Source organism: Lissotriton helveticus, chromosome 7 (genome assembly GCF_964261635.1).
Source record: "Lissotriton helveticus chromosome 7, aLisHel1.1, whole genome shotgun sequence".
NCBI lineage: Eukaryota > Metazoa > Chordata > Amphibia > Caudata > Salamandridae > Lissotriton > Lissotriton helveticus.
Window position 1 is genome coordinate 640,964,793 of NC_136068.1, and position 27,843 is coordinate 640,992,635.

A 27,843-nucleotide genomic window follows, 5' to 3' on the forward strand; every position below is an offset into this window, starting at 1 on the left:
GAGACTCTGGTGAACTCTGCGCTATACAAGAAACTATGACTATGACTATGACTATCTATCTATCGCATCACCACAGCATCACTCAGCACCACTACAGCATCACTCAGGGGCACCACAACATCACTATGCGCTACCACAGCATCACTGAACGCCACAGCATCACTCGTCGCCACCACAACATCATTCAGCGCCACCACTGCATCAATCTGTGCAACGATTCAACAACAACTGGTTCAAATATGTTCTCTCAATGTTTCAAGGCTTTATTACAAATGTCACAAAAAGATGTTAATATTTCACTTCGGTTCTTGTATTTTCGTCACAATAAAATACACTGAACATAATCTTCACAAAAGTTATTTACAAAAATTTAAGCTATTGCCATTATAAATTACAATAGCTTTTATTTAACCCCTTCCACACTCATGACGAGCTGGGCTCGTCATGCAGTAGCCTCCCAGCACGCTCATGACGAGCCCAGCTCGTCATGAATAATGGGTTTTTGCATATTCCAGCACAGGGCTGGAACTCATCGAGCATCGATGTGGTTATGTATTAATTATTTAAAAAAAATAAAAGCCATTGTTATTTGTAATATCAATACATCTAAGTCACGTAAATACAACACATATTGCATTACAAATGCTACAGGTGTCACATTTGCGGAAGTTAAAACTCTTGGCATTGTAAATGACAAAGCTATTAATTTCTCTATTTTCAAAACCAACCCATGAATAAAAAATGTAATTTACAATACCAATAGCTCAAACTTTCCTAATGCGAGACCTATTGAATTGCAAATGCTTGTTTTCTTTTTCACTCTTTACTTTTCTTTCTTCCCTTTCCCTCTCCTGTCCACTCTTTCTGTTTGCCTCTTTCTTTCGCGTTCTCTCTCTGTCACAGTACTTCTCAGCTCCTATCCTCCACCCCACAGCTCCGACATAATCCTTTACAGTGTCATTTATTATGACCTTTGATCTGCAGATGTGCAACCATAAGTAACTTATAAAGTACTAGTCATGGTTGCTTGCTCCATGCTTCGGGCCCACTGCTAACGCCCACTTAGCTCCTGGAGCTGACACCACTCCTGGAATAATAAGTAGAATGTACTCTCGATGGGGTGCTGTCCTCCGAATCCTGATGAAGAACTACGGGGCATATTATCAAGGAGGGCGATAAGAGATTTTCGCCGCTAGAGCGGCCGTTTTCGGCTGCTAAGCGGCGATAATTCTATCGCCCTATTAGCAAGCTGTCGGCAAGCTGTCGCTAACAGCAGTTAGCGACAGCTTGTAGCCGATGGCGAGCGGTTTGGGGCCCGCTTTGCATGTCAGCGAAATTTATCGCTAATGACATGCAAAGTGGGCGTACCAACCTGTTAGCGACTGAAAGCAGTCGCTAACATCGCTATCGCCTATTATCAACGCAGGCGTAGCGATGGAAATTTTGGCGCTAAGCGCGAATATCTCCAAAACCTAACGCCTGCTCAGACCAGTTCTTAGCCTGTATATCCAATGGGAGGTGGATATTCAGGCTAAGTCCCTGTTAGCGATAATGCATGAATATCGCTGGATTTACAGCAATATTCATGCATTTTGCCGCTATCGCCGGAAATGTTATCGCTTCAGAGATAAACGTTGCTAATAGCACGTTATCTCTGCGATAAAATCCGGCGATGCTCGGCGATAAAAAAAATTCGCTAAGCCTATTTAGCGATAAATAACGCTATTTGTTGATAATATGCCCCTACGTCATCTCAAATTACACTACCTAGGCGGCTGATGCAGGGGGATAGGGCACAGGTTCAAAGAAACACTAGGTTGGTCATATCCAAAAACGAAGAACGCACGGACAGTAGAGGTTGTGTCCCCCTGATAAGTGTATGTGCTGCGTCACTCGTCTATGGCCAAAAATAACGTTTGTTGTCTGCAACTTCCTAATTTTGGTTGGTTACAGATCCCAGAGCTGTTCAGCATTACACAGCGGAAGGGCTCTCTAATACTGTTTCCGCTGCCACATCAGTGGACTGTAGCCCACAAAACAAACCCTCGTGTCACATCAGCTGGGCATTCCTGCAGCTTCTAAGTCGGAAACTGAGTGATGTATTTCCGGATAGCAAGCGCCCGCGTTTTACCATTTTCCAAGCCGTTGTCTTCAGTGATGGTAAAGGTGTTCATGTGACCTAGGAGAGACTAACACAATAGTTTTTTGGAGTCGAACATTTAAGCAACGATACTTCTCAAGTTACCTGGGAATGATATGTATGTGAGGGTGTAAAATGCACCTCAACCCACAGGCCACCTCCAAGCGATGGAATGGAGGAAGAAGGTGTAGCTGCTGGCTTTTTCAGGGTGCGTCCCGAAGATGGGGCCTCAATCAGTCAACCAATCAGCATTTGTATAGCGCAGCGCTGTCACCCCTAGGGGTATCTGGGTGCTGAGGGTGCCATGTCTCCATCGAAATGCCAGGTCTTGAGGTTCTTTCTGAAGTCCGCCAGGGAGGGTACTGTCCGGAGGTGGCGGGGACAGGCCGTTCCAGGTCATGGCGGTGATGTAGGAGAAGGAGCGGCCCCAGCAGCGGCTGCAATGGCTCTGTGTAAGGGCGAGCAAGGAGGACCCAGATGTCTTGTGGGAAATATAGGAAAATGTCCTCACCTGTCCTAAGTATGGCACGATAAAAAATGGGCATAAGGGCTTTAGGGCCTAAGTGCAAGCCCTGGGGCCAAATTGAAACCATTTTTTGGGCAGAAGATGCATTTTTCGCCCTTATCTAAATTATCCCGCCCTTCCTGATGGTGGCGTTATCCCACCTTAAATAAAAAGCTCTGATAGATTTCACCATACCATGAACGGTATTGACAGAGCCCAAGATCACATTCCTGCTGCTTCTAAGCACTATAAAGTAGCTGATGTTGCGAAATATTATCTACCCATCTGAAAGGAGAAGGCCAGTTGGTCCTCCTTTCAAGATCATGAATACTGTGGCTCCGTGGTGAGGAGATTACGTATTTTATGAGCTAACTTCTGAACGTCCACTAAGAAATGAGGAATTACTGTTGTATTGGTAATTAGGGGTCCTATTAAAGTGATGATTCCTTTCCCCCCCCTGGACTTTCACTCATATTCATTCCAGCTGTTTTTATCGCCTGAAAACTCCGTATGAAAGTTAGAGAGGTATAATTCCGATAGGGCCGATATTGTGGTTACGGCCCCATCGCAATTAAGAGATCTCTCCTAATGAGGGCTTCAGTGTCGTTGGACAAGCAGAAAAGCAGTGGCCCTGTTTGCTTCCCACAGTGCCTTGAAAGAATGAAGCTGAAGCGGTGGTCGACAACAAACAACGTTACATGAGTTCACAAAAGGGGCATGGAGGCATGGGACATGGGTCTGTGGTAAATCGCAGCGGAAACAGCGCCCCCTAGCCTGCAGCTGGTGATAGAGGGATTTCACCTGGAACCGATGGACAGCGTGAGGGTGTTTCCTTCTATGTTCCCACTGGAAAATGCCTACTTCGAACAGCGCTGATCGCATTTGAATGTATAGATGCAAGTCGGAGCGCTTAGTGATCTCGTAAGAGCTACGAGGCGCTATAAAATGATATATACGAAGACACTTACCCTTTAATCCAATACGAATGTTTTTTTTTGCAGTTTGATGTAACGCAAACTTGGCTTGAGGGCGTAAGAATACTTGACTAGAGAACAAGGCATTTTACTTTTTTTAGTCACACGGGGATAAAGTGATTATTCGCACATGCTCAAAGGATGTTGAGCTGAGCAAGCAGGGCCACTGGAATTGTGTGATTATGCTTTCGTGAGGGTTTTCTCATAATTATGGATTTTAAATCTGAAGATTTGTATAAAAACTGTGTTTCTTGCTCACACGGATGAAAACATTTCTAAGTACGAGCCGTGACTTTCCTGCCCCCAAGTTGAGGCCCTTCGCCAAGATTGACTGCTCACCTTTCTGATGCTTAGTGCTATATTTTGATGTTAAACTGGGACGATAGAGGTCAAACCAGTGCCCAGACAGAAGTGTAAAAATTGCAAAAAAATGAAGTACTGCTATGGCAAAACACTCGGTATTATGCCGCATGATTTAACTTTTCTTGCCACATAATTTAGTCAACCCTGCTGCAAAATGTAACTTTTCTTGCCGCATAATTTAGTCAACCCTGCTGCAAAATTTGGTTCTATCCTCTGCATCCTCTCCTGAGAGCCTGCCTATAAGGCAACATGGAAAATGCTATTATCAGGTTGCTCCCTACAAGTCAGTGGAGGGAGGTTAAAGTCAATCGCAAGGCAGCTCTAGGTCACTTGTGACTGGTCCGGTCCCAGCTTTGGTGACTATTGGGATGGGCACTGGTCTGTCAGCTCAGGCTTCCAATCTCCCAGTCTGCCAAACATATGTAAACCTATTTAAGAAACGCAGGAGACATAGACACCAGCTCCTCACAGCCTATAGCCAGGACCACTCGAATTATGCAATTGTGCGGCCATGGTAATTTTCGCATGATTGTAGATGCATACTCCATCATTTGCCGCATAATCTGCAAAGTTTTTTAAAAAAAAGTTCCACCTCAAACGGTCCAAAACATAGAAAAATGCAGCGACATATGTTGCCACAAAGTGGCAAAGGTTGACTGAACACCTTTCTATAGCTTATTGCTACGTTTGGATGTTAAACAGGTACGGTTGAGGAACAACTAATGCCCAAGCACTGTTAACAAGCTTAAACGTGTCAAAATAATGTAGTAATACTATCACAAAATGTGCTCTGTAATGTCACATCATTGGGCTTTTTGCCGCATAATTTACTCAACCCTGCTGCATAATTTGACTCTCTCATGCCGCATAATTCCATTGTCCCTGAATATAATATAAACACCTGAGTATCTTTCAGAGATGTCTGTCGCTCTTGCAATGTAAGCACGGAGTACCGGCATTGCTATGCCAATCCCCCCCCCCCCATTTTTGTTTTCAGCATCCACTGTGGTTACACTCCTAGCGCCCACGCAAAGTGTCATCAGTTCACGCCAATCCTCCCCTGCGGTGATAATGCAAGGGTAATTGCAGGGCTTCAAGTGGGATGAAAAAACGGGGGGGCGGGGGGGGCTCGAGGGGGAATCTCTCAAAGGGCCGTTTTGAGGCCTCCCTTATAAAATTGCCAGTGCTCAGGCCCACTTAAAGCCCTGGGCAGATGTCTAAAGATAAATTGTTGATGTCATTTCGAATAGTAGTCAAATGGGTAGCCCTGCCAAGTGTCACGCTTGAAATGTGACTCCAGCGCATTGTAGTGCATTTTACTACATCCCAGCGAGCAGAGCACCCTATCACACATTTGACATGTTTGAATCATCAGCAATAAATAACTTTAAGACCGATATTGCCCATGCTCTAAGACATGTATCTGTAAAGGTTGTCTGCCACTTGCTGAGGAGTTTTCGGCTTTTCATAGGTAAAGATTCCTCTATTTACACTAGTAAACAATAGAATTTACACACATAAATTCACATATCGATGTTCAATCGAAAGAATACAAGAAATACATCATACATCCCAAAGAAACTTTTAAACAATACAAAACCTCACAATTATGTATACTATCTATTCCAAAAAATGGAAGACAAAGTTCACAAGAATTTATGTGTGCAAATTGTATTGTATATTAGTGTAAATAGAGGAATGTACAGTAGTTCTATTTTTCTGCATAATTGAACCAAAAAGTTCTCAAAAGAAAATATATAAAAGAATGGTATAAAAAAAAATACCTGGTCAAACTAAAGAAGTTGTGGTCTGACTTTCACAAGTAAGAGCAGCTATAAATAAGGGTGGTGGAGGCGAATGTTTGTGTTTCTTGTTATAGTAAGGCCCAGCCTCCCCCACGCCCCAAATGGGTCTAACTCCTTAGCTTTACCAAAAAAAAAAAACACCAACATTAAGTTGGCAAGCGAAAGCGAGGAAAATCTTACTGCAGACCACCTCCTGGCGAGATTTCTCAACGTGGGCGGTTGCAGATGGCTGCTACCGCTTGCTTTGAGAAACCTTCCTTTCGCGTTGAGGAAGCTGCTGCTTGAGTCGAACATCTATTCGAGCAACAGAAAGAAGCAGCACCCTGCGTTCCTCATAGTGCCATCCGCGCTGATTTTGCAGCTCGGGACAAACATAAAGCACTAAAAATCAGTGCGAACGGCGCAACCTATCGCACTCTGCGGCTTACAGAACTCTGCCTAACGTGGCAGAGTTTTTGAGTACGTGGAACTCTGCGAACTACACCCAGGCCTAATATATTTACAAAAATGAACTGCGGCAGTGATAAAAAAAATAGAATTTTTTTATTTGTCTACATGTTTTTTAAATTATAAAGAGTGTGCATTCCACTTAAAGTGTAATCTCCCACTGGGATCAGCAGAAAGTAAACCACGTTCGCCAGAACACTCCAAAGCTTCTGTGCTTGGTACTGCTTTTGCTGCCTCTGAGGACAGGGGTCTCAAAAGCAGTGCTAAGGGTCGCGAGAGGCAAGCCAGGGGTAGCAGCTGCACCACCTGGTAACCCTTAAATTATGTTTATGAGTGAAAACAGAAGAGAACCAATGGAAAGTAGGGAAATAGGGGTTAGGAGCTTTGAGAAAAAAAAGAGTGCATAATTGCAGGAACTTTAGAGCAGAGGGGTGAAGAGAAGGGGATCTAGAAATACAGAGTGATTAAATGGGACATGTTGGAAAATATTCACAAAAAGGCAACTTGAAAGTGAGCATTTGTCTCCAAGAAGAGCATCCACCAGGTTTGTTTTGTCAGCTGAAGCAATTTCTTCAGGTTGTTTTTTGTCAGTAACACACTAAACCGCCTAATTATGACAGCTTTGAGAACTGTGCATTTGTTGAAACAAGAATCTGCATGCAAGGTGAAGCAAAACACACCCAGGACATAGAAGTAACCACCCCTCCCATTTGAAGTACATTTATTTAAAAGATGAAAAGAAGGAATGTAGAAAGGGACAATAGAGTAGAAGAGGTATGGAAAAGGGGGTACATAAGGAGTGCAAAGGCTCCCAAGAATTTGATGGAGTAAAATCTGAGGTGATAGATGCACCTGGTGGGGCTGGAAGCCAATACAAATATTGAGTGTTGTGAGAAAAGTAGTGGCAAGTATAGTGGAGAGCTGGAGGTTAAAATCCACACGTAGGGAAGGCTAAAGCTGAGGAGAAAGGGCTGTTACTCTACTGCTTACACTGTGTAACTCATACAGACCAAACACGCACCATCATCTCTCTCCACCACTGACACCCTGGACCCCCTATACCACTTAAACTACATCTGCGTTACGTAGCACTAGGGAGACTGCCACCCCTTAGGCCATAAACAACACTGTTTCTGGTCTGTTGCGTGATAGCCTAATGCATTCTGGGTTATGTAGTCTTTCTTTTGCTTCCATGGAACTAATTAAAATAACACACCTGAAATCAATGATTTGTAGGTGAAATGTTGAGTACTGGAGAAAGTGATTGCATTGACCTGGAATGAGATAGTCACTGCATAGCACCTGTCCTACCTTGCATCACCTACACTCCACATAGGTACACTACATACACAGCGCTACTTACACTCTGCCCTATTTATGCTATGTAGCCACAGCACCTCCTACATCTCTACTCTATATACAACCTTGGCCACCTACCCTGTGCCATATACCACTATACAACCACAACATCAATTACATAATATTGTGGGGCCGAAATATACCAAAAACATCCAAAATATTGTGAAGTTAACTTTATTTAGGTAAGCATATACATCTTGTTAAGGTATGTGGAGTAAGGTATGTACATATGGAGTTAAGATTAGTAAATCTATATTTACCTGTGTTCACTTACCTTTTTGATATTTAGTCCTCTATATTTATACTTCAATAATTTAGCTCCACAATGTTTTTGTTCTTGATATTCTGTCATACAACCACACCCGGCACCACCGACATCACAAACACCGTACACCACCTACACTATATACACCCTGGACATCATAAGCCCTGCACCACCTACAACCTGCACCAATTACACCCCACACCATACACCACTTGCACTATCCCCACGCCATCACCTAAACATACACAATACAGGCACATCCTATCTATAGGGTCCTACGCATACTCAACATACACATGCACCTACACATACCACACACCACATACTACTACATACAATATGACATGCTTATTCTGTGTGTGAGGAGGGTTTGCACTGCTACTGCCCATGCTGTGCCTCTTCTGTGTGTGCTAGTGAAGCTTGAGAAAGCATTCCCTTTGTAGAAAACCTGTAACAATTTGTCACTGTTTCGCATGCACTTTGTGCATTGAGGTCAGCTTGCCTGCAGCCTGTTAACTCGATTCTTTGGAACTCTTGGCCATGTGCTTGTACTAATCAAAAAGGTGTAAAATGGCCTTTTATGGAGTTACCAGTGGACATCCACCCCATAATCCCTGTGAAACCTAGCCTGATCTTTATTTGTTGTTTCTTGTAGGGTGCTCATACCACCCGAGGGCTGCTTCATAACACTTTCAAGGCAGGAGGGGAAGGGCAGGAAGCAAAGGTCAGCCGTAGGGCAGGGAAAAACCCAGCAGACGGGGATCAGTTATTTGCAGTGTACACTGCATTCCTGTTGAACTAAGTCTCTTCTCAGCTTCTGATCAGATGGGCCCGACGAGGATGTTCCACAGGGTTGAGCCTTGTGAGTGTTAGCCCTCCCCCCAAGATGTGTATGCCTGTCTGGATACAGGAAGGCTGTTTGGGGGGCTACTGATGAATAATTGACAGGCCAGCAACCGTTTGGTGGGGTAACCACGAGCCTAACCATGCTGGGCTTTATGCACACTGCAGTGGGTATTTTGGACGCCATATTTCTGAGCGCGAGTCAATATACTGACTTCGAGGCCTGGTGTTGCCTAACCTCTGTATTCCCGAATTGATGTGGGCAGCCTTGTTACGGGCATCTTGGAACGCCAGATTATTGTTGGCTGCATAGATGTCCAGATGTCCAATTACCAGTGCATGAGAGAACCACTGTAAGGACATGGAGGAGAAGGTGCACGATATAGGAAACCATGAGCCCCGCCAGCCAAATATTGTTACAACGCATTCTGTTCTCTAAGTCACTAGGTTGGATTGCGGTGTACCAATTGACCATTGCAATTGTTTTATGTTGTTTGTCAGTAGCAGCACTGATTTTTGGAAACCTCTACTAAGCCTAGAAATTGTCATAATGAATTTGATTATTTCCTTAAAGTTGCATGCTATTTGCTCATTGAACCATACATAACTTTTATAAGCTCATCTCTATACACCCCTAATTAAACTTACCAGACTCCTAATTGACCATGTTGATGGTTCTTTTTCAGAAACTAGAGCAGGAGAAGCATGACCTGCGCTTGAGGCTAGAAGCCCGCGAGAGCGAGTGGGAGCTACACGTTACTGAGCTAGAGAATGACCTGTCTAGCCTCCGTGAGCAAATCAAGCACCAGCGCTCCGAGCAGCGCGACACAAGTCGCGAGAAGACGCATGCTGTCCAGGAGCTGTCCGAGCAGAACCAGCGCTTAGTGGAGCAGCTCAGCCAGGTGAGCATGGTGGGCTTCCAGGGTTTGCAAACAGTGCTTCATTGTGCTGGTGGTGCCTTGGTACTCAACTTTGTGACACAGGGGCTTATTTTTCATGATCAGACTTTGATGCAGAGCAAGAGAATGAAAGATAGAAAAGGGAGAACGAATGAGGAAGAGAAAGACAGGAAATATTGGCAGAAGGAGAAAGTCGAGAGTAAAGAAGAACCTGAAAATGTGAGATAAAGAGAGAAGAAGTGTAGAGTGTTGGAAGAAAGACTCAGGAAGTGGAATCACGACCATGCCGCCTTTGTATTCAGTAACTCTCGCATTCCGCTGTGCCAGTGGTGGCTCCAAAGGAAAACCTTGGGCCTCTTGCATTTCTATTTTTGCCACTGAAATACAAGTTGCAGGGGTCCAGTAGATAAGGTTTTCTTACTATAAATTGAGGCCTGCTCCCTCTGTATACTTGCCACCAAGGGCCATCTTTTCAGAGCAGCTGCGACAGAGGGAGATCTGATGAACCTGTAGAAGTCTAGCAAAGTCCTACCTCAGGAGCTGGTGGGCATTGAAAAGAGAGAGAAGTGATATAATGGTTCAGGGATTTCGGCCATGCTGCATTGTTTACGTGGTAAGACTTTTCGTTGCTAACGGCACCAGTGCTCTCTGGCACGCTAATCCTATTGTGAAGAAATCCCTTAAGCTGATCAGTGGTCTCAGTATTTCTGCCTCCCAGATGCTCGGGGGGTGGGTGTGGGTAGAGGGGGTGGGTAGAATTCTTGTAAATCCTCAGAGGCCTCCAGCACGTGAAGTGAAAAGCTAATAATGCAGGGCTTTAAAATAGTGCATGGGGTAATGTTTCTATTGCAGGCAAATGATGGGCCTTTGTAAAGCGCCCTTTAAACACTGGGGGCTTCTTGGCGCTGTCTAATGTTACTAAGCTGAATAGGAATTGTTTACTTTTTATAGATTTCAGAATTATGAAAGGCTGAGTTGATTTCCCGGGGATTCGAACCTGTGACCATGAGGTTAACACACATTCCTGGAGGGGATGTATTAGTTCAGTGAGCCACACTTCTCCGCATAAGTTAACATGTCCCTCCGTGCCCAGAAAGATAGGGTACAAGATGTTTAAATGTCTCCTTTGCCATTCTGATTTCTTAAGATCTCACCCCATAGTCCTGTATTTCTCTACAGAAAAAGTTTTAATGTTAGGTTTATCTGCCTTGGATCGGCACAGAACCATGATTTCACCCTCTGCGGCACCAACATGAAGACAATAGCTTTGATTTCTGTTACGCCAAACTTTTCACAAGCCAGTATGCCCACCCAGCCCCACAATACCACTTAATATACTTATCATGGTATTGGTACAGCGTGTGATGCTCACACATAGGATGAGATGCTTGTTGGCTTGGAAGAATGGGTGAGAAGGTGACAGTCGCGAGCCTCTACATTGTCACTGCAAAGAGCAGTCATGGCCCTGTACCAATCTGCACATTTCATTATATGTGTTCAAGTTCACTGTGGCACAGTATGTTCATGCATGTAGGTGTTACTGGTGGACAATGTGAAAATCCGCAACTGGGAAGTTTTATGACTTTACCCAACTTCACCAATGCAAACATTTCCAACCAGCAGGTCTCCCAGCTAGTCAGTTCACCAGCAGCAAGATTACCTGTGCATGAATCCTAGGCCTGTAAAAGAGCAGAGGGCCCACAGACATGGTGGAGGATAGGGAGCAGGCTGGCATTTAGCCTGGCATTTCTTGGAGCATCGGCTTGCTCTAGGTGGGGAGGGGGCCAATGTGGCAAGGATGTGCCAGGAGTTGGGATGGGACCTACGTGACCGTGCATGAGTAGGGTTTGGGCCTCAAGGGGAGCTTACTGGGAAGGGAGGCGGGGGGGATATTGCAGTAGATGGTATGAGAGGCACAGGTGGGAGATCTGAGGCTGTATTATGATAAAGGTGCACTTTTTGTGTTTGCGCCATGTCACACCTTCATACAGGTGTGCCATGTGCAAACAGGAAAAGTGCACCCTATTATGTTAAATGCAGTGCTCTTAGGGCAGCCATGAACTCGTGCTGCCCTGGGGGAAGCGCATTCAAGTGAAATACGGAGCAGCTGCTTCAAAGCCGCTCCTCGTTTTACTGTGCAAGTGGCAACCCCCCTGCACTTTCAAGCAGGGCCGGACTGGGAACCAGCGGTGCTCAGCGCCCCCCCCCCGGGGGGAGGTCTGAGCTCTTTGCCGGGGCCGGTTTTCGTCCGATATTGTTGCAGGGCCGATTTTGCAGCTATGCTGCATAAATGGCCCTGTAACAAAAACGCCCTCCAGGGGCCCAAAACCAACCCCCACCCTTGCAGTGCACCGGGGGTTTGCCCGGTGCCCGCAATGGCCAGTCCGGCCCTGCTTTCAAGAGGGATTAGAGATCCCCTTACTGGTGGATGTAGAGAGTGACTGCACCCGCCTGCAAGGGAATGTCTGGGGAGTCCATGGGACCCCTTTCATCCCTCGAGAGGGCTTTCCTTAGGGTCCGCACTGACAGTACCCCATCTTTTTGCGGCGCACTTTCAGTGGGACTCCTGATAACTTTGTTGCCTTTGTGCTCGTGTCCATAATATGGTGCAGAGGCAAAGAGATTCCCTCATGGCCCCATGCAAATGAGGGAACGCCCTGTTGAGATTGTTGACATGTGCAACAACTCTATCTGTATTACAGAAGGGGCCAAACAAGCGTCTGCAGGCCCTTCTGTAATACCTAAGTGATTTGGGAGCGCACAAAGCTGGCACATATGCCCGTTGCACCTTGGCCCCCGAGGCACTTTCTGTAATAAGAACCCTGGTAGGAAACAACTTCCAAGAGGCAGAATTCAGTCAGCTGCCCGTCGTGGCTGTGATAATGGCTTCTGGCAGCCAAAAGGGTTGTTTAAAGTGCTATGTATCCAATACTCAATGTGGTAATTTCAGCACCTAATTACCATACCAAATGTTTGAGGTGGAATAGCCCTTCCTCTAAGACGAAATTGGATTGCTCTTGGTTGCAGGTTAGAACTACTGAGAAACAGCTCAGTTTTATGCAGATTCTGCAGATCACAGAAGCCTGTGTTGTGACTCCCAGTCCATGACGTTTCCACCAAACCCAGTGCTCAGAAGAGAGGAGTGCCTTCCAGTCAGGGCCAGAGTTAGATTCAAGTTGTTCACTATCACACATACAAGGCACTGCATAAAACACTCCTCACTACCTTCATACAGAGATTATCCATTGTCAGCTGCTTAGAATGTTCCCTTGTGGGCCTAGTAAGGCTCTGCTCCCAGGTTAGAGAGGGAGACAAGGCCTTTCCAACTCCAAAGGCTGATGTCTGCAACTATCTGCCGGAAAGAACTTTGTCCTTCATGCTGATGCTTAAAACATGGAATTGAATCCATCTTTTTCAGTCCAATCCAGGTGGATTTGTTTAGCGTGGCTAATTACCCGAGAGGGTATCTAGGTGCTGATAGCTGCTGCTGCAGGGGTTCAGCCGAATAACCAGGTCATGAGTCTTCTTCTGAATTCCATCAGGGAGGATGAGATCAGTAGGTGAAGTGGGAGTTTGTTCCAAGATTTTGCGGCGAGGTGGGTGAAGGAGCGTCCTCCACTGTTGCTGCAATGTATGCCGGGTGTGTGGGAGAGGAAGAAGGAAGCAGAGTGCAGGTGTCTGGACAGGAGATGGAAATTTAGTCTGTGGTTGATGCATTCAGGTCCTAGGTTGTGAAGGATTTTAAAAGCGTGGATCAACATCTTGAACTGCCATCTCTTCTGAATGGGGGGCCAGTGGAGCTTCTTGAGGTGGGGGGTGATGTGGGTGCACTTGAGTCAAAGATGAGTCTGGCTGCAGCGCTCTGTATTGTCTGTAGTCTCTTGAGAAGTTGCCCAGTGATACCTGCATAGAGTGCATTGCCGTAGTCTACTCTGCAGGTGATCAGGGCATGAGTGATGGAGTCTAGTGTTGATGAGGAGCTACTTAATCTTGCGGAGCATGTGGAGTATGTAAATGTAAATGTGTGTATACCTGTAAAGCGCACTATCACCTAGAAGGTATCTTGGCGCTGTATACCGCTGTGGAACCCTTCCTGGCTTTCCCTGTGAGATGCCCCTTACTGGGCACTTCTAAGGTGAGGCCAGGCATCCTAGCGCTTTCGGGGCCGTTGTGGAGATTAAGCAAGCTATTGCCCAGAGTTGCAGAGTGGGACCCATGATTAGATTAGGCACCTAGGCAAGAATTATCGAGTCCGTGGACACTGAGCCCAAGACCCTGCAGCGTCGGGAATTTAACCCTGGTCCCGGGCCAGACCTCTGCCTCAGGGTCTGCCGCTTTAATCGTTGAGCCACACTTCTCCACAGTATGAGTATGAGGAAGGAAGCAAGAGGAAGATACTGTGCTGATCTGTTTTCTCATGGCTAGCCTATCATCTAGGATGATGCCAAGGTTGTGGGCGTGGCTGGTTGGTGGGGGTCCTAGTTCAGGGACCCACCATGCGTCACTCTACAGGGAGGTGTTTCTGAAGATTAGTACTTCTGTCTTATCTGTGTTGAGTTGGAGGCAGTTGGTTCTCATCCAGTCAGCGATATTCGTTATGCAATTGCAGAAGTTTGTTAACATGGTGTCGGGGTCTTCAGATAGTGAGAGGGTGAGTTGTGTGTCATCAGCGTAGGAAATGATAATAAGTCTTTTGGATCTTACTACATTGGCTAAGGAAGTCAAGAAGGTGTTGAACAAAGTGGGCCTGAGGGATGAAACGTGAGTGATGCCGCCGATGTTGGTCTTAGGTTCCAAGGTGAAGGGCTGGAGGTGTATTCTCTGTGAGGAAGGAGGTGATCCACTTGAGAGCGTTTTCTCTGATTCCGATGTTGTGTAGTCTTTTGATCAGTATGTTGTGTGATACTGTGTCAATTGCTGCTGAATATCGAGTAGGATCAGTGCCGCCATTTTTCCCAGGACTAGGAGTGATCTGATGTCGTCTTCGACAGTCAGCAAGGCAGGTTCAGTGCTGAGATTGGGGAAGAATCCTGATTATGAGGTGTCCAAAAGATTGTGGTTCTCCAGGTGTCCCGTGAATTGGCGGTGGATGGCCTTCTTGAGGACCTTGTGGGGAAAGGGGAGCAGAGAAATGGGGCAGTACTTCTTCAGTCCATTGGGGTCGGTGAACGGTTTATTGAGGAAGGGCTTGACTTCTACATGCTTCTATTCATCGGGAAAAGTGGCTGTGGCAATGGATGTATTGAGGATAGTAGTGAGATTGCTACTGATCATCTTGATCCCAAGGTTGAAGATGTGGTGAGGGCATGGGTCCATGGGTGCTCCTGAGTGAATGGAGCTCATGATGGCAGTGGTGTCTTGTGTGGTGAGCTGGTGCCAGGTGGTGAGCAGGTGGTCTTTTTCTTTGTTTGTGGGGGTCGAACTGGCTGGAGAAGTCGGTGGGTTGGGGCTCGAAGTTCCTGTAGATGGTGGCGATCTTGTTGTGGACGAAGTTTGCCAGGCAGTTGCAGAGTTCTTGTGAAGGGGTGATTTCGTTTTCGGTGGCTGATATGCTGGAGAACTCTGATGATGTTGAAGAGTTCCTTGCTGTGGTTGAGTGGTTTGCTCTGCGGGTTCTCTTCTGGTGAGTCATCTCTTTTGGAGTTGTTTGCTGATGCACTTTGAGGTTCTTAGCTCAGTCGTATACCAAATGGCCTGCTTGGAAGCTCTTTTGGTCTTGGTGGGTTTGTGGCGGGTGACTACGTTGGCTCAGTCTGTGATCCAGGCGGTGAAGTTCCTGACTGCCTGTTCGGGGGTTGTTTGTGGTGCGTGGGCGGGAGGTGTTGAGGGCATCAGTCCATTGGTTGACTGAGATCTTGTTCCAGCTGCAGTGTGACGTTCAGGGAAGTTTGGGGTGTGGTGCCAGGGAGTCCTGCAGTGGTGAAATGGACAATGGCATGCTCCGTCCAGATGAGCTTAGTGACATGGCTGTAACTGATTGTGTTGCTGGCAGAGAAGATCAGGTCGAGTGTGTGTCCCGTGATGTGGGTGGGGTCGGTGACCAGTTTGGGGAGGCCGATAATGTTCATGCTTTCAAGGAGGTTGGCGGAGTTGGTATTTTTGGGGTCGTTGAGGTGGATTTTGAGGTCTCAAAGGATAATGTAGTTTTCGGACTCTAAGGCGAGATGGGTGATGAAGTTGGGGATGGTGTCGCAGAAACTGGGGTGAGGTCCTGGAGGTGTATCGGCTAGGGTGCCTCTGATGGTGGTCTTGTTGTCTGTTCGGAGTTGGAAGTTGAGGTGTTCCATGATCTGGATGGTGTCTTCTGCAGTGGTGGTGCAGTGGATGTTCTCATTGTGAATGATGGTGATTCTACCTCAATGCTTGTTGATGCAGTCTTGATAAGCAATCTTGTAGCTGTCAGGTGTGGCGGCAGCTATGTTGAGTGTGGAAGCTTGGTTGAGCTAGGTCTCAATGAGGAAAATTACTTTGGGGGATGCGGGAGGTGATGGTGTCCCAGATTTTGGTGGCATGTTTGCATAGCGATCATACTTTGAGCAGGTGGCAGTGGAGCTGGCCTGTGGAGGTCGAGGCCGGCATCGTGGTGATCCTTGTGCATGTTGGGGCTTTGGTGTTGCAGGAGAAGCTGCAGTGCCGGCAGGTGAAAGGTCCAGCCAGGTGTGCCATGGGGGTAGGTGCGGCAGCAGTTTTGGAGGAGTCCTGAGCTGAGGGCCTTGAGCTCGGCAGTGGTGTATCGTCGGGAGGTGTTTGAGTTAGTGGTCCTGGTTCTGGACACTGTCCAGGCATGGACTGGCGAAGAATGGCTTGCCTTTGGCACAACTTGCTCAAGCGCTTGGATGCTCTTTCTGGGATTGGAGCACTATATAATTTTGATGAGTGATGATCATCTGTTGTCATAGTGTATCATGGTACCACCATTCAGGTGGAGTCCAGTTTTCTAAAATTAAAAGATTCAATCATCTTTAATACACAGGTGCCTTCTTCTAGTATGCTTCTGATTTGAATGTCGAAAACCGATAGGCGCAATCTATGGTGGTCCTTCATCGTAGAAGTAGCGTCCTGCAGTAGTCATCATGTTTCTTTCTTTTTTAGTAACACATTCATGATTCGTTCAAGGTTAAATATATGTGCCATTTCCTACACTGTCTGAAATAAGCACCAGTTTTGCGTTTATTGAGGGATATGTGCAGTTGCAAAGATTTTATTTGGTAAACTTTCTTTAATTTGTGGTTACTGCGTGTGAGTTTTCACATTAACATCTGAATTTTCATGCCCCTTTTAAGTTGTTTGGAGAAAAACATCGCCAACATCCATCTTGTTTCAAAGTCACAAGGAAAGGAGTTTTAAGGTTAACTTGCAAGATAAGAACCCATCCGTTTTTAGCAGCAACTAGCACTTGCGAGGAAATGTTTTCATTTTTTTGTGGGAAAACTAGGCCTGTGTGTAGAAGTAGGAAAGGGGGGAATCCCCACAATATACGGGTAACCAATAACTGGGATCTATGAAAGACTTCATTCATTTATTAGAAACTTTGCACCCTTCCTTGCAAATGAATGACCATTTACCCTGGACATTTGGCTATGTATTGTCTGATGATTTCTGCTCAAACATTGGGTGCCCCCCTCTGTTGTAAGCAATGCAGCTGCTGATATTACCATTCATGGGGTTAGAATCTTTAATGAGACTTGCAGGAGGTGGCACGAGGAAGTGGGAAGATTTGCTTCCGTTTCTTGTGCTGTGTCAGAATGAGTTGCAGATTGTTGAAGTCGTGCTGTATAGTGTGTATTTATGGATGGTTCTGCTTTGCTTCCACAGTAGATTCTTTCTGGGGATCTGGTTGCATATTCTCTTTCTCAGCCTTGTCATTTGACACAGCGCCCTTGTGGGGTGTATTAATTGCCCAAGGAGGGAGATGGCCAATTCATGTACATTTCTCAAAGAAGACCTTGTAGCATATGACGTATTATGTGGGGCTTAAAATCAGCTTTCTGGAGATAATAAGGTTGAGCGAGGCTTAGTGGTCTCCAGATCCGACTGGTCTGTGACCAATTTTAACAGAGGTGATCCTGCTCCAAATTAACCCTTGCTGTTCTCTGGGTATCAGTTCGAGAGTAAAGTGCACCTTCTCGGGGCTGCCGTGGGTACAAACAAATAGAAATACAAATCAACACAGTTAAGGAACAATAAAGAAAAGTCAACACTTCCCAAATCAAGAATAGACTAATGCTGAATGCACCCTAAAAGTGAACAAAGACGAACCTGGCATAATTATTAGCCTACAAAAGTTATGATGAACATACATTTTCATAATCTGGATCGAACAAAGTCAAATTAAAGTTTTAAAAAGGGAAGAAAACCTCAAACGGGACCTGAAGCTATCTATCTCACTCTTAACTAATGTACTCAGCAAAAATATTTGTTAGTTAAAATTTGGGAGCACTCTAAAGTAAGGCAATGCAAGATAAACTGGAACTACTCACAGGCCTTGAGTTGGCACCTGGGGAGGGGTGGCCGACGGCGTCCAGCAAAGGTGGATGAAGCGGTTTTCTCATTGGGATGGTTCTGTCTCCTGGATAGCCATGCAATGGGGAAATATGGCTACCATGCAGTGGCGGCTCCTCTGTTGGAGCGGAGGAGCGTTGCCCCACTTAAATTTCCTCAGAGATTAAAAAAATGGTAATTCATTACCATTTTATTTGTCATCCTCCTGTCCTGAACCAAGCGTCAGGACGGGGTGGGCGGCTGTTGAATGACCGCAGCAGTGAGGAGAGTGGGCTGTTTGTGCACTTTTCAAAGTGTGCATGTCCCTTTGGCCATCCGTCTTGCGACGGCCAGCCAGACATGCGCAATTTGAAAACTCTAACCCAACAGTCTTAGAACAGCTAGGTTAAAGTAGGTGCAGGCTTCCAAGGCGCTGGGGAGCGCCGAGTGAGGCCACTTCTTCCAATCAGGGCGCTGCTCTCAAAGCATGAGAGCAGCACCAGGATTGGTGCCCGCACTGCATCCAGTTCCTGGGAAGATGTCTGGAGCAGGGGACAGAGGACTTGGTTCAGATACGTTTTTTAATATTAATATTTGCGTGTGCCCCCCGTAGATGCTAGCCGACACTGCTACTACGGTGCTCAAAGCCCTAAGTAAATCAAACAGCTGAACACTCCCAAATACTCTATTTTGATTGTCTTGTAGCTGAGTGATATCTACCCTAAGATTCCTCACTAGTACAAGAGAGAAACCTTGTTAGAAAACCAACCTACATATCACTACTCTGTGAAGATCACAAAGTTCTATGAAAGAGCTAGAGTGTTCACCTTGCTTACAGAATGTGTCCAATTTGCGAGACATGCTGCTGGGGAAGACAGCTTTAAAATGTGCAGAAGACTAAATATGTATATGAAAATAGTTATCATCTCTACTTCTACAAGTTCCTGAAATAAAGGAATCCTCAAAATATTATTTTCCATGTGTTTGTATTATATATTTAAAATGTTCCCAGTCTTTGAAACTTGTGTAGTTCATACATTTTTCACAGTGATTTAGTGTTCAATAAGTTTATTGGTATTTAAATAACCAAAGTACAGTACAAACATGCATAGGCCTTGTGTCAAACAAGATGTAGTCATAGTACAAAATAATTCATTATATTACAGTGCATAGAATACAATTTATGTAATAGTACATCATCTTACCAAGGAACAACAGAATGCGGAAAATATGAAAGACATACATAAGTTGCACAGAAAAATAAATAAAGAAACCCCATAAAACAATAAGGTATAGGGTTGTGTGCCTCTAATAATTCCTTATAATAGAGCGAATTGAAGTAAGACAAGAGAAAATCTAGGAACATGTGTAAAGATAGCAAGGAATTGCGATTCTCCTATTATCATTGCTAGAGAATCTAGATTTCATTAAAGACACGGAGGCTCACATTATGCAATGACTTTTAATTGCAGATCCAAGCCAATCGCATCACAATACAAAGGTTCCAATAAGAACACTGAGATAAAGTAAGACATTACACATAGCAACCATCAGCCTCTTTTAAATCTGGCGAAAGTAGATCCAGTAGATTCCAGGAGATTCGAAGTAAATGGAAGCAAAATTGAAGAAGAAGACAATCAGTCGACCTCCTGATGACGAAAATGTCCAAAGTAGATTAAGTAGAAGGGTTGTCTGAAAAAAAGAGGACAATGAAAATTGTATCCTAAAAACAAAGAAATCCGACTCATATCCAGGTGAACAATTGAACAATAATTAATAAACATTGCAAATACATAACATCAAGCTGATAAATAACATCATGTTAAGTTATACCCAATACCATGGGAAGGGTTGGGTGGGATAATGTGAGCCTCCGTGTCTTTAATGAAATCTAGATTCATGATATGATAATAGGAGAATCGCAATTTCATTACAAGAACGGAGGCTACATTATGCATGTTGGTAGCCCTGTAAAACTACATTAGACATGTGTTCAATTGGTTTACAATAATGCCTTGCAAAGGTACTTGCATTAGACCAGTCAGCAGCTTTAAGGATATCATCCAACTTACCTCCGGACCAAAGAGACTTACTTGCCATGGCACCTCCAAGAGAATGAGCTTGAAATTTGGAAATATCAATACCAGCTAGAGACATAGCAGACTTAACCCATCTGGCAATGAAAGTGGAAGAAATAGCCCTATGAGGCTTAACAAAGGAAATGAGAAGTTGATTCTCATTAAGCGGTCGAAGATTAGACATTGTCATATCATACGCTTTCATACATTCAACTACACAAAGTTTCGGAGATGGATCGAAACGAGGATAGAAGATTGAATCAGACATGGTCTTGGTTCTTCTATAGACCTCAAATTTAACTCCAAATAAATTATAAGGCCTATTAGAGATCTCCAGAGCTTTAACATCAGAAACTCTTCGACAGGAGATAAGGCAAAGAAGAGTTGCGAGTTTAATAGAAAGAAACATTCTGCTCAAAAAAGAATTATCCGGCCAGGTAGTGAAAAAGATCTAGTATCAAATTCACATCCCAGAGAGAATCATATTTCGGCCTCGGGGGTCTTTTTAGACGAATGCTCTTCATTTAAAATTTTTTTTTTTTTTTTTTATTGCGGAACTGATACACGGCCATTCAGCCCACAACCCGGAGGTCGGGCGGCAAGTTAGATACAACGTATATGTGTAGGCCCAACAAAAGCCCGATGCGGATAGTCTTTGCCCTGCGGTTCAGTCCCGCTTTTACTTTATTGTAAATAAGAAAAACCTAAGATGTAACAACCCAAGAAAACTAAACGGCCCCCCTCCCTCTCCTCCCCTGATGCATCAAGGCCCACCCAACAAGTCGAAGGCAGGACGACACAGATATAGGATCAAGCGTTCGTGATATAATCAGTATGTGTTGTCTGCACATCAACCCCCTCCCCCCCCCGCCATCAGTGCAGCAGCAGTTCAACTGTGAGTGTGTAGGAGGAAACTACCTGGAGTATGTAGGAGTATATGGTTAGTCTATCGCATTACAGGGACGCAGGAAGTTCAGCGGCGTCACTGTCCGTGTCGCTAGGGGAATTGTGATCCCGCAGGGCTTGCACCAATGTTTCCCATGCCTGCGCAGCGTCCAGCGCTTTTTCATTCTGTTGCCGCCTCGCCAGTTGATAACGCAGGGTGCTCTCTCCCTCCGCCCATTTAAGGAATTCAGTGCGCCATTTAGTGCCCGTCGGACCAACTCGTGCCTTCCAGCGCAGCGTTATTTCCCGTTTTGCCAGGATAAGTCCCATATCTATAAACTTGCTGGTTACCCACGTCTTAGGGGTATGCGGGAACCAATGCAGAAGCGTCAATGCAATGTCAAACTGGAGGGTTCGCCCCGTTACCTCTTTAAGGGTGTCCCCGACCATCGTCCAGTAAGAGGACAAGGCAGAACAAGACCATAACATGTGGGCCAGGTCCGCTCCGACCGTCTGACACCTAGGGCAAGCCGCAGTGTCAGAGGCAAAGTACTTCCGAATTTTCTCCGGGGTGAGATATGCACGGTGCAGAATATAAAAGTGAACCAATTGGAACCTAGCGTTCCGCGAGCTCTTCGAGGCCCGACGCAACAACTGGTCCCATGTGGTCTCTGGGATGGGTTTCCCTATGTCCGTCTCCCATTTGACCTTAAGCGCCTCCAATGGAGTCATCTGCTCCTGGGTCATCCTAGAATATAAGCACGTTACGGCTTTAACCGTTCCGGCCGCCATCATCATGTATTGACATGTCAAGGACAACGGTGGTTCCTCTATCCCGCACTGCCAATGTGTTTGCAGCGCTCTCGTGACCGCCGCGTGTAGTAAGAAATCCCCTCTGGAGACGTCGAAACGATCCAGTAGTGTCTGGAAGGGTAGGAGCATTCCATCCTCATACAGGTCCCCCATGACCTGAATACCAGCCTCCTCCCAGGTACGCAACTGGGACCAGTCGCCGCCGTGGGGGAGCGCGGTAAGCATTCCCAATGGGATCTCTGGGGCGTATGGGTGGCCTATTCCCAGCTAGTGCTGAACCCGATTCCAACACATTCTAATGGTGCGTTCCTCCTGCGTGAGATCCCTCACTGCTATCTTCTGCCGCAACGCAATATAAGAGAGGACGTGCCGGGGGACACCCAGGCCTCTCTTCTCTTCCGGCCCTCGGAATTCCCTCGCCACCTCCTGAGTGTAAACCTGTAGTTGGGCAGCTAAGTAATACGTCTCAAAATCTGGGACCACTAGCCCCCCCTCCGCCTTTGGTCTCATAAGGGTCTGAAGCGCCACCCTGCGGCGGCCCGACCCCCAAAGGAATGTAATCATGAGTGATTTCAAGTGCCTGAATTCAGCCGGTGGAATCCATATCGGTAACGTTCTGAAATAATAAAGGAGTCGGGGAAGCGCCACCATCTTGAGCAGCGCAATTCGTCCCGCCACAGACAGCGGCAGAGTAGCCCAGAATGACATGCTGCCCTTCATTGCCCGGATGCAACGAGATATGTTGCCCTCTAGGACATCGGCGGAGGAGTGGTAAATATGGACTCCCAAGTATTTAAAGCAGCTGGGCGCCCATCGAATCGCCCTAGTTGTGTGAGGCCGGGGTTCTCCGTTACGAACCGGAAACAAGCAAGTTTTCGACCAGTTCACCCTTAGGCCCGACAACGCCCCGAAAGACGTGAGTACTGCATCGGTGGCGGCCAGTGCCTCCCCAGCATCTTCCAGAAATAACAGCAGGTCATCCGCATAGAGGGAAATGAACTGATGCCCCATCACAGTACGCAGCCCTCCGTAGTGGGCACCGGTGCGAAACGATATCGCCAGGGGCTCCACTGCCAGTGCGAACAGCAAAGGAGACAGTGAACAACCTTGTCTCGTGCCGCGCTCTACCGAGTATTGCTGGGAGATCAACGGGCCCGATTTCACTCTCGCCACCGCCGAGGCATAAAGCACCGCGGTCCAGCGCAAGAAACCTTCCCCCAATCCGAATGCACCTAGCACTCTATGGAGGTAGTCCCATTCTAGGCTATCAAAAGCCTTCTCCAGGTCTATCGAAAGAATCATGGGTTGGGAGGCCTCATCATGGCTATCCTCAAGCAGGCAAAGCAGACGGCGGATGTTCATGGTGGTGTTACGCTTGGGGATAAACCCCGCTTGGTCGTCGTGTACCAAGGAGCCCATGTGCCCCAACAACCTCGACGCCAGGATGCTGCTCAGTATCTTATAATCTACCGTGAGCATCGACAGCGGCCTATAGGACGCCGGGTCATTAGTCTCCCTACCTGGTTTGGGCAGAGGTACCACTAGGGCTTCCCACATCGATCCCGGGAGGTATCCCAGGCGCTTCGCCTCTTTGTATAGCAACAGCAAGCGCGGGGCGAGGAGGTCCATGTAGGTGGCATAAAACTCAACCGGGAGTCCGTCGAGGCCTGGGGTTTTGTTGCGTGCCATCCGCTTGATGGCGCTGCGGATCACCCCCAGCTCCACTTCCCTCCCCAACGCCTTGGCATTTTCGGGCGACAGGGATAGGCAAATCTTGCAGGAAGGTGCCAATGGGGTCAGCATCCACGTCCGCCCTACTTTGGTACAGTATCTCATAGTAGTTCGTGAGGCAGTCCAGGATCTCCGGCTGGGTGTAGACCTCCACTCCCGCTGCATCGCGCATGGCCACCGTGGGAGAGGTACGCCTCGTAGGATTAGACAGCCAGGCCAAGAGCGCCCCCGATTTATCACCCTCCGCTAACGATCTAGAGAGGAAGGCTTTGTAATCAAAGCTACGCAGCCTTTCAACCTCCACTGCCACCGCCTCTCTTGCGGCCACCACCTGCTCCCCGAGTTCCGGTCTGCCGGGGCGTCTTATCTCCAGCTCTCGAAGGGTCCGGTCCGCTTTGTCTAGGTCTTCTAATAGGACCCGGCGCACCCCCACTTTCTTAGCTATGCAGTAGCCTCTTACAACCACCTTGAAGGCATCCTATTCGGTGGCCCTGGCCTCAGTCGAACCCTCGTTTTCCTCGAAGTAGGTAACAATCCTGTCCTCCAGTTCAGTCCGAAACACCTGATCCTCTAACAGCTCGGGCCTCAATCTCCACACGGGGACGCACGGCGTGCCCGGGAGCCACCTAAGGTCGGCCAGCAGAGGGTTGTGGTCGGAGATAGTCCTTGTTAAGTACTCGGATCTCACAGCCGCGGACATCACGTCCGCCGACCCCAACAGAGTGTCCAGTCGGACATGCAGCTCGTGCAGTCCAGAGAAATGAGAGTAGTCCCGGGTGTGTGGGCGTTGGGCGCGCCATATGTCCGTCAGTCCCCATTTAGTCTGCCAGTCCAACCTACCCTTAGCTACTCGGTATGTAGGCGACGTCACCAGGGGGGGATGAGATCTATCGAGATCCACATCCACCACCGAATTGAAGTCGCCCCCAATTAAGAGCGGTCCCGTCATGTAGTGGGCTAGCGATCCTGAGAGTGTCGCGAAGAAGGCTAGTTGGTTCGCATTGGGCGCATAGACACTGCAAATGTTCAGCTCTCTCCCCCCTAATTTACCCGCAATAGCGACAAACCTCCCCTCTGGGTCAATCGTGTGTTTCGTCACCTGCAGTGGAACCCCGGCACGCACCCAAATCAGCGCTCCCCTAGCGTAAGCCGAGTAAGTGGTGTAATATATCTGTCCCCTCCATCTACGCTGCAGGGCTAAACCCTCCGCTTTCGTGAGGTGCGTTTCCTGTAGCAGCGCAATTTGAACACCCCTGCGCCTCAGGTAAGCATGTACTTTGTGACGTCTGGTCATAGTGTGCAGCCCGCGTACATTCCAAGTAATGCATTTCAGGTTGGAAAATTCAGCCATTATCCCACTGCGTTCCTGTGTGCCCCCCCGTTTCCCTCAAACAGCAGAAAATACAATGATCGCACTGCACCAATGGCGTCCCTCCCCTGTAACCAAAACAATGAAACCCCTAACCATGACTCCCTCCCCCTCCCCCCCAGAATAGGACCCAGAGATTGCCCCCCAGTTCCCATCCAAACCGTGTTCCAAAACCAGAAAACTAGCCACCGCAGGTATGCCTTAGGGGCAAAGGAAGGGGCCGAGCACCGACAGGAGGGCCCTCCCGCACTCAGGCCACGTAGTGGCGATCGAGCCGTAAATTACTGATAGAGGCCCTGGGCTTAACCCCAACCCACGTAACAATCAGTTGTTCAACAGTCTCAGCAGGGGTTGTGACACTCCATACCGCACAGTTCTCCTAGCGCCGCCAGGAGCGACTCACCCAAGTTCACCCTCGGCCATCAAGCAGTTCTTCCGCTGTATTTGGGGTGACCACAGGGAGGGTCACGCTATCAGCCTGAGAGTCCTCCGTGTCTGAGTGTTCTCCGCCACCTCCAGGCTCCGGTTCCTCGGTCATTGGTTCTCCCTGGGAACCCGAAATATTGGACAACATCTCGAGCACTCCACGCCGTTCCGCCGTAGTCACCACATTGGAAGGGCGGCCAAAACCACCCCGACGGTTGCGGACCCTCTTAGATCTCCGTTGAAGTCCAACCTCTGATGTAGTTTGGAAAGAAGAAGCAGGTCCATCCTTGCCAGCCCTGTAGAGTTCCATCCAGCTGCACGCCTCGTCCGGCGTGTCGAAGAATTTGGTCTTGTCATCAAGGATGATGCGGAGCCTCGCCGGGAAGAGCAATGAATATTGGAGACCTTAGTTGCGCAGTTCACGTTTAATTGCCAAGAAGGAGGTCCGCTGGCGCTGAGTCTCATAGGTGTAGTCCGGAAAAATATTCACCTTGCTGTTGTCCACCTGGTATGGCCCATTTTTCCTGGCGTTGTTGAGGAGCAGGTCCCTATCGCGAAAATGCAACAATCTTAACACCACTGGGCGCGGTGGTCGTCCCTGCTGAGGAGGTCTGGACGGAACTCTGTGCGCCCGCTCTAGAGTGTAAAAGGAGGAAAGCCCCCCGGGCGCCACTTCCGTCTTGAGCCAGTTTTCTAGGTAGGACACCATGTCGCCATCTTCAACTTTTTCTGGCAGGCCCACCACGCGGATGTTGTTCCTTCTGTTGCACCCCTCTGCCTCCTCCGCCCTCCTCTCCAGAGCATCCACTCTCGTCAGTGCATCTTTCATGACGACTGCCAATACCTTTTGCGCCGGTTCCGGGGTTCCAACCGAGTCTTCTACTTCTTTGACCCTGTCCGAGAGCTTACCATGGTCAGCCCTGAGTAAGCCCAAGCCTGTCACCACCTGGGCAATGTCCCGCTGGAGTGCCGACCTCGTGTCCGTTATGGCTGCCAAGATATTGTCCAATTGCTGCTGAAGACTCGGGTCAGCCGGCATCTCCGGGTCCATCTGGTCACCCTTGTCCGGTAGTTCGGTGTCGGAGGTGGTCTGCGCGTTCCCCTTAGTGCCCCTCGGTTTACCCATGGCGGCCCCAAGCACCTGCCACGAGAAGTTTGGTATTTATTTATTTTATTTTATTTATTTGCACACTTGTATCGCGCTGGGAATCGACTCCCAAAGGAGTATCTCCGCGCCATTGGCAGCATCTCAGAGCAAAAAAGCCCTATCCTATAATTTATTAATTGTCCAACCAGAGCTAGTAATTAAACAGGAAAGTTTTTAATTTTTTCCTAAAGGGAAAGAGTTCCTTACATGATCTGAGTTCATAAGGAAGTGCATTCCAAAACTTCGGGCCTGCTACTGATAGCGCCCTTCCCCCTTGTCTTGTCTTCCAGAACCTGGGGACAACTAACAATTCACGATCTCCAGATCTCAGAGATCTTGAGGGGATGTAAGGACTAAATTTTTGTGTTAGGTAATGAGGACCATTACCAGTGATGCACTTGTGGATGATGCAACAAGTTTTAAACAACACTCTCTGTTTCACTGTGAGCCAGTGGAGTTTATTTAGTAGTGGTTTAGAGGGAGTACGAGCCGGGGCATTGAGAACAAGGCGGGCAGCCGTGTTCTGCACCACTTGCAGTCTGGCAATGATCCCCTCATTTGCGGCTAGCAGCAAACCATTACAATAATCCAGTCTACTCAGCACGAGCGACTGAACTAGTGTTTTCCTGGTGGTATCAGGTAGCAGGGGGAATACCCGTCGGAGAAGCCCAATTACATGGAAACAGGAGCTCACCACTTGATTAGCATGATGTTTAAGGTTGAGCTCCTGATCCAGTTTAACTCCTAGATCTTTCACAACCACTTTGGGTTCGGGGACTGGGCCTAGATCTTGAGGCCACCAGTCAGGAGCCCACAAGCGTTTGGCTTCCCCAAAGAGCATCACCTCAGTCTTGGAGACGTTGCACTGGAGAAAGTTTGCTGCCATCCAGTGTGCTTCTTTCATCCCTTGGGAAAAGGAGCTACGTACTTCCGGAGTCATGATTTTAAACGGGAAAAGGAGTTGGGTATCGTCTGCATACGATACGGGAATAAACCCGTGGGATCTCATGATGTTGGCTAGGGGTGCCACATAGATGTTAAATTATGTTGGGCTCAAGCAGGAGCCCTGTGGCACCCCCTTAGAGATCTCCACCTCCTCAGACTGGTAGGGACCCAGTATGACTCTTTGGGTACGTTTGGTGAAAAAACTCCTTAACCAGGCCAGCTCCTTGCCTCCCAGACCGATGTCAACTAGTCTGGAGGTCATGATCTCATGTGACACAGTGTCAAACGCCGCTGACAGATCTAAAAGCACCAGGATAACGGAATAACCCTTATCCTGTAGCATATGAAGATCGTCAGCGACGGACAGC

General features: G+C 47.4%; 1 protein-coding gene across 1 annotated transcript in view; it reads left to right on the top strand.

Moving 5' to 3' along the window:
* Window positions 1-27,843, top strand: part of BICDL2 (BICD family like cargo adaptor 2) — a 152,079-nt gene that overhangs the window by 39,183 nt on the left and 85,053 nt on the right. Inside the window, exon 3 of the mRNA XM_078652895.1 lies at window positions 9,388-9,603. Coding sequence (XP_078509021.1) covers window positions 9,388-9,603 — 216 coding nt within the window. The remainder of the gene's footprint in view (window positions 1-9,387; window positions 9,604-27,843) is intronic.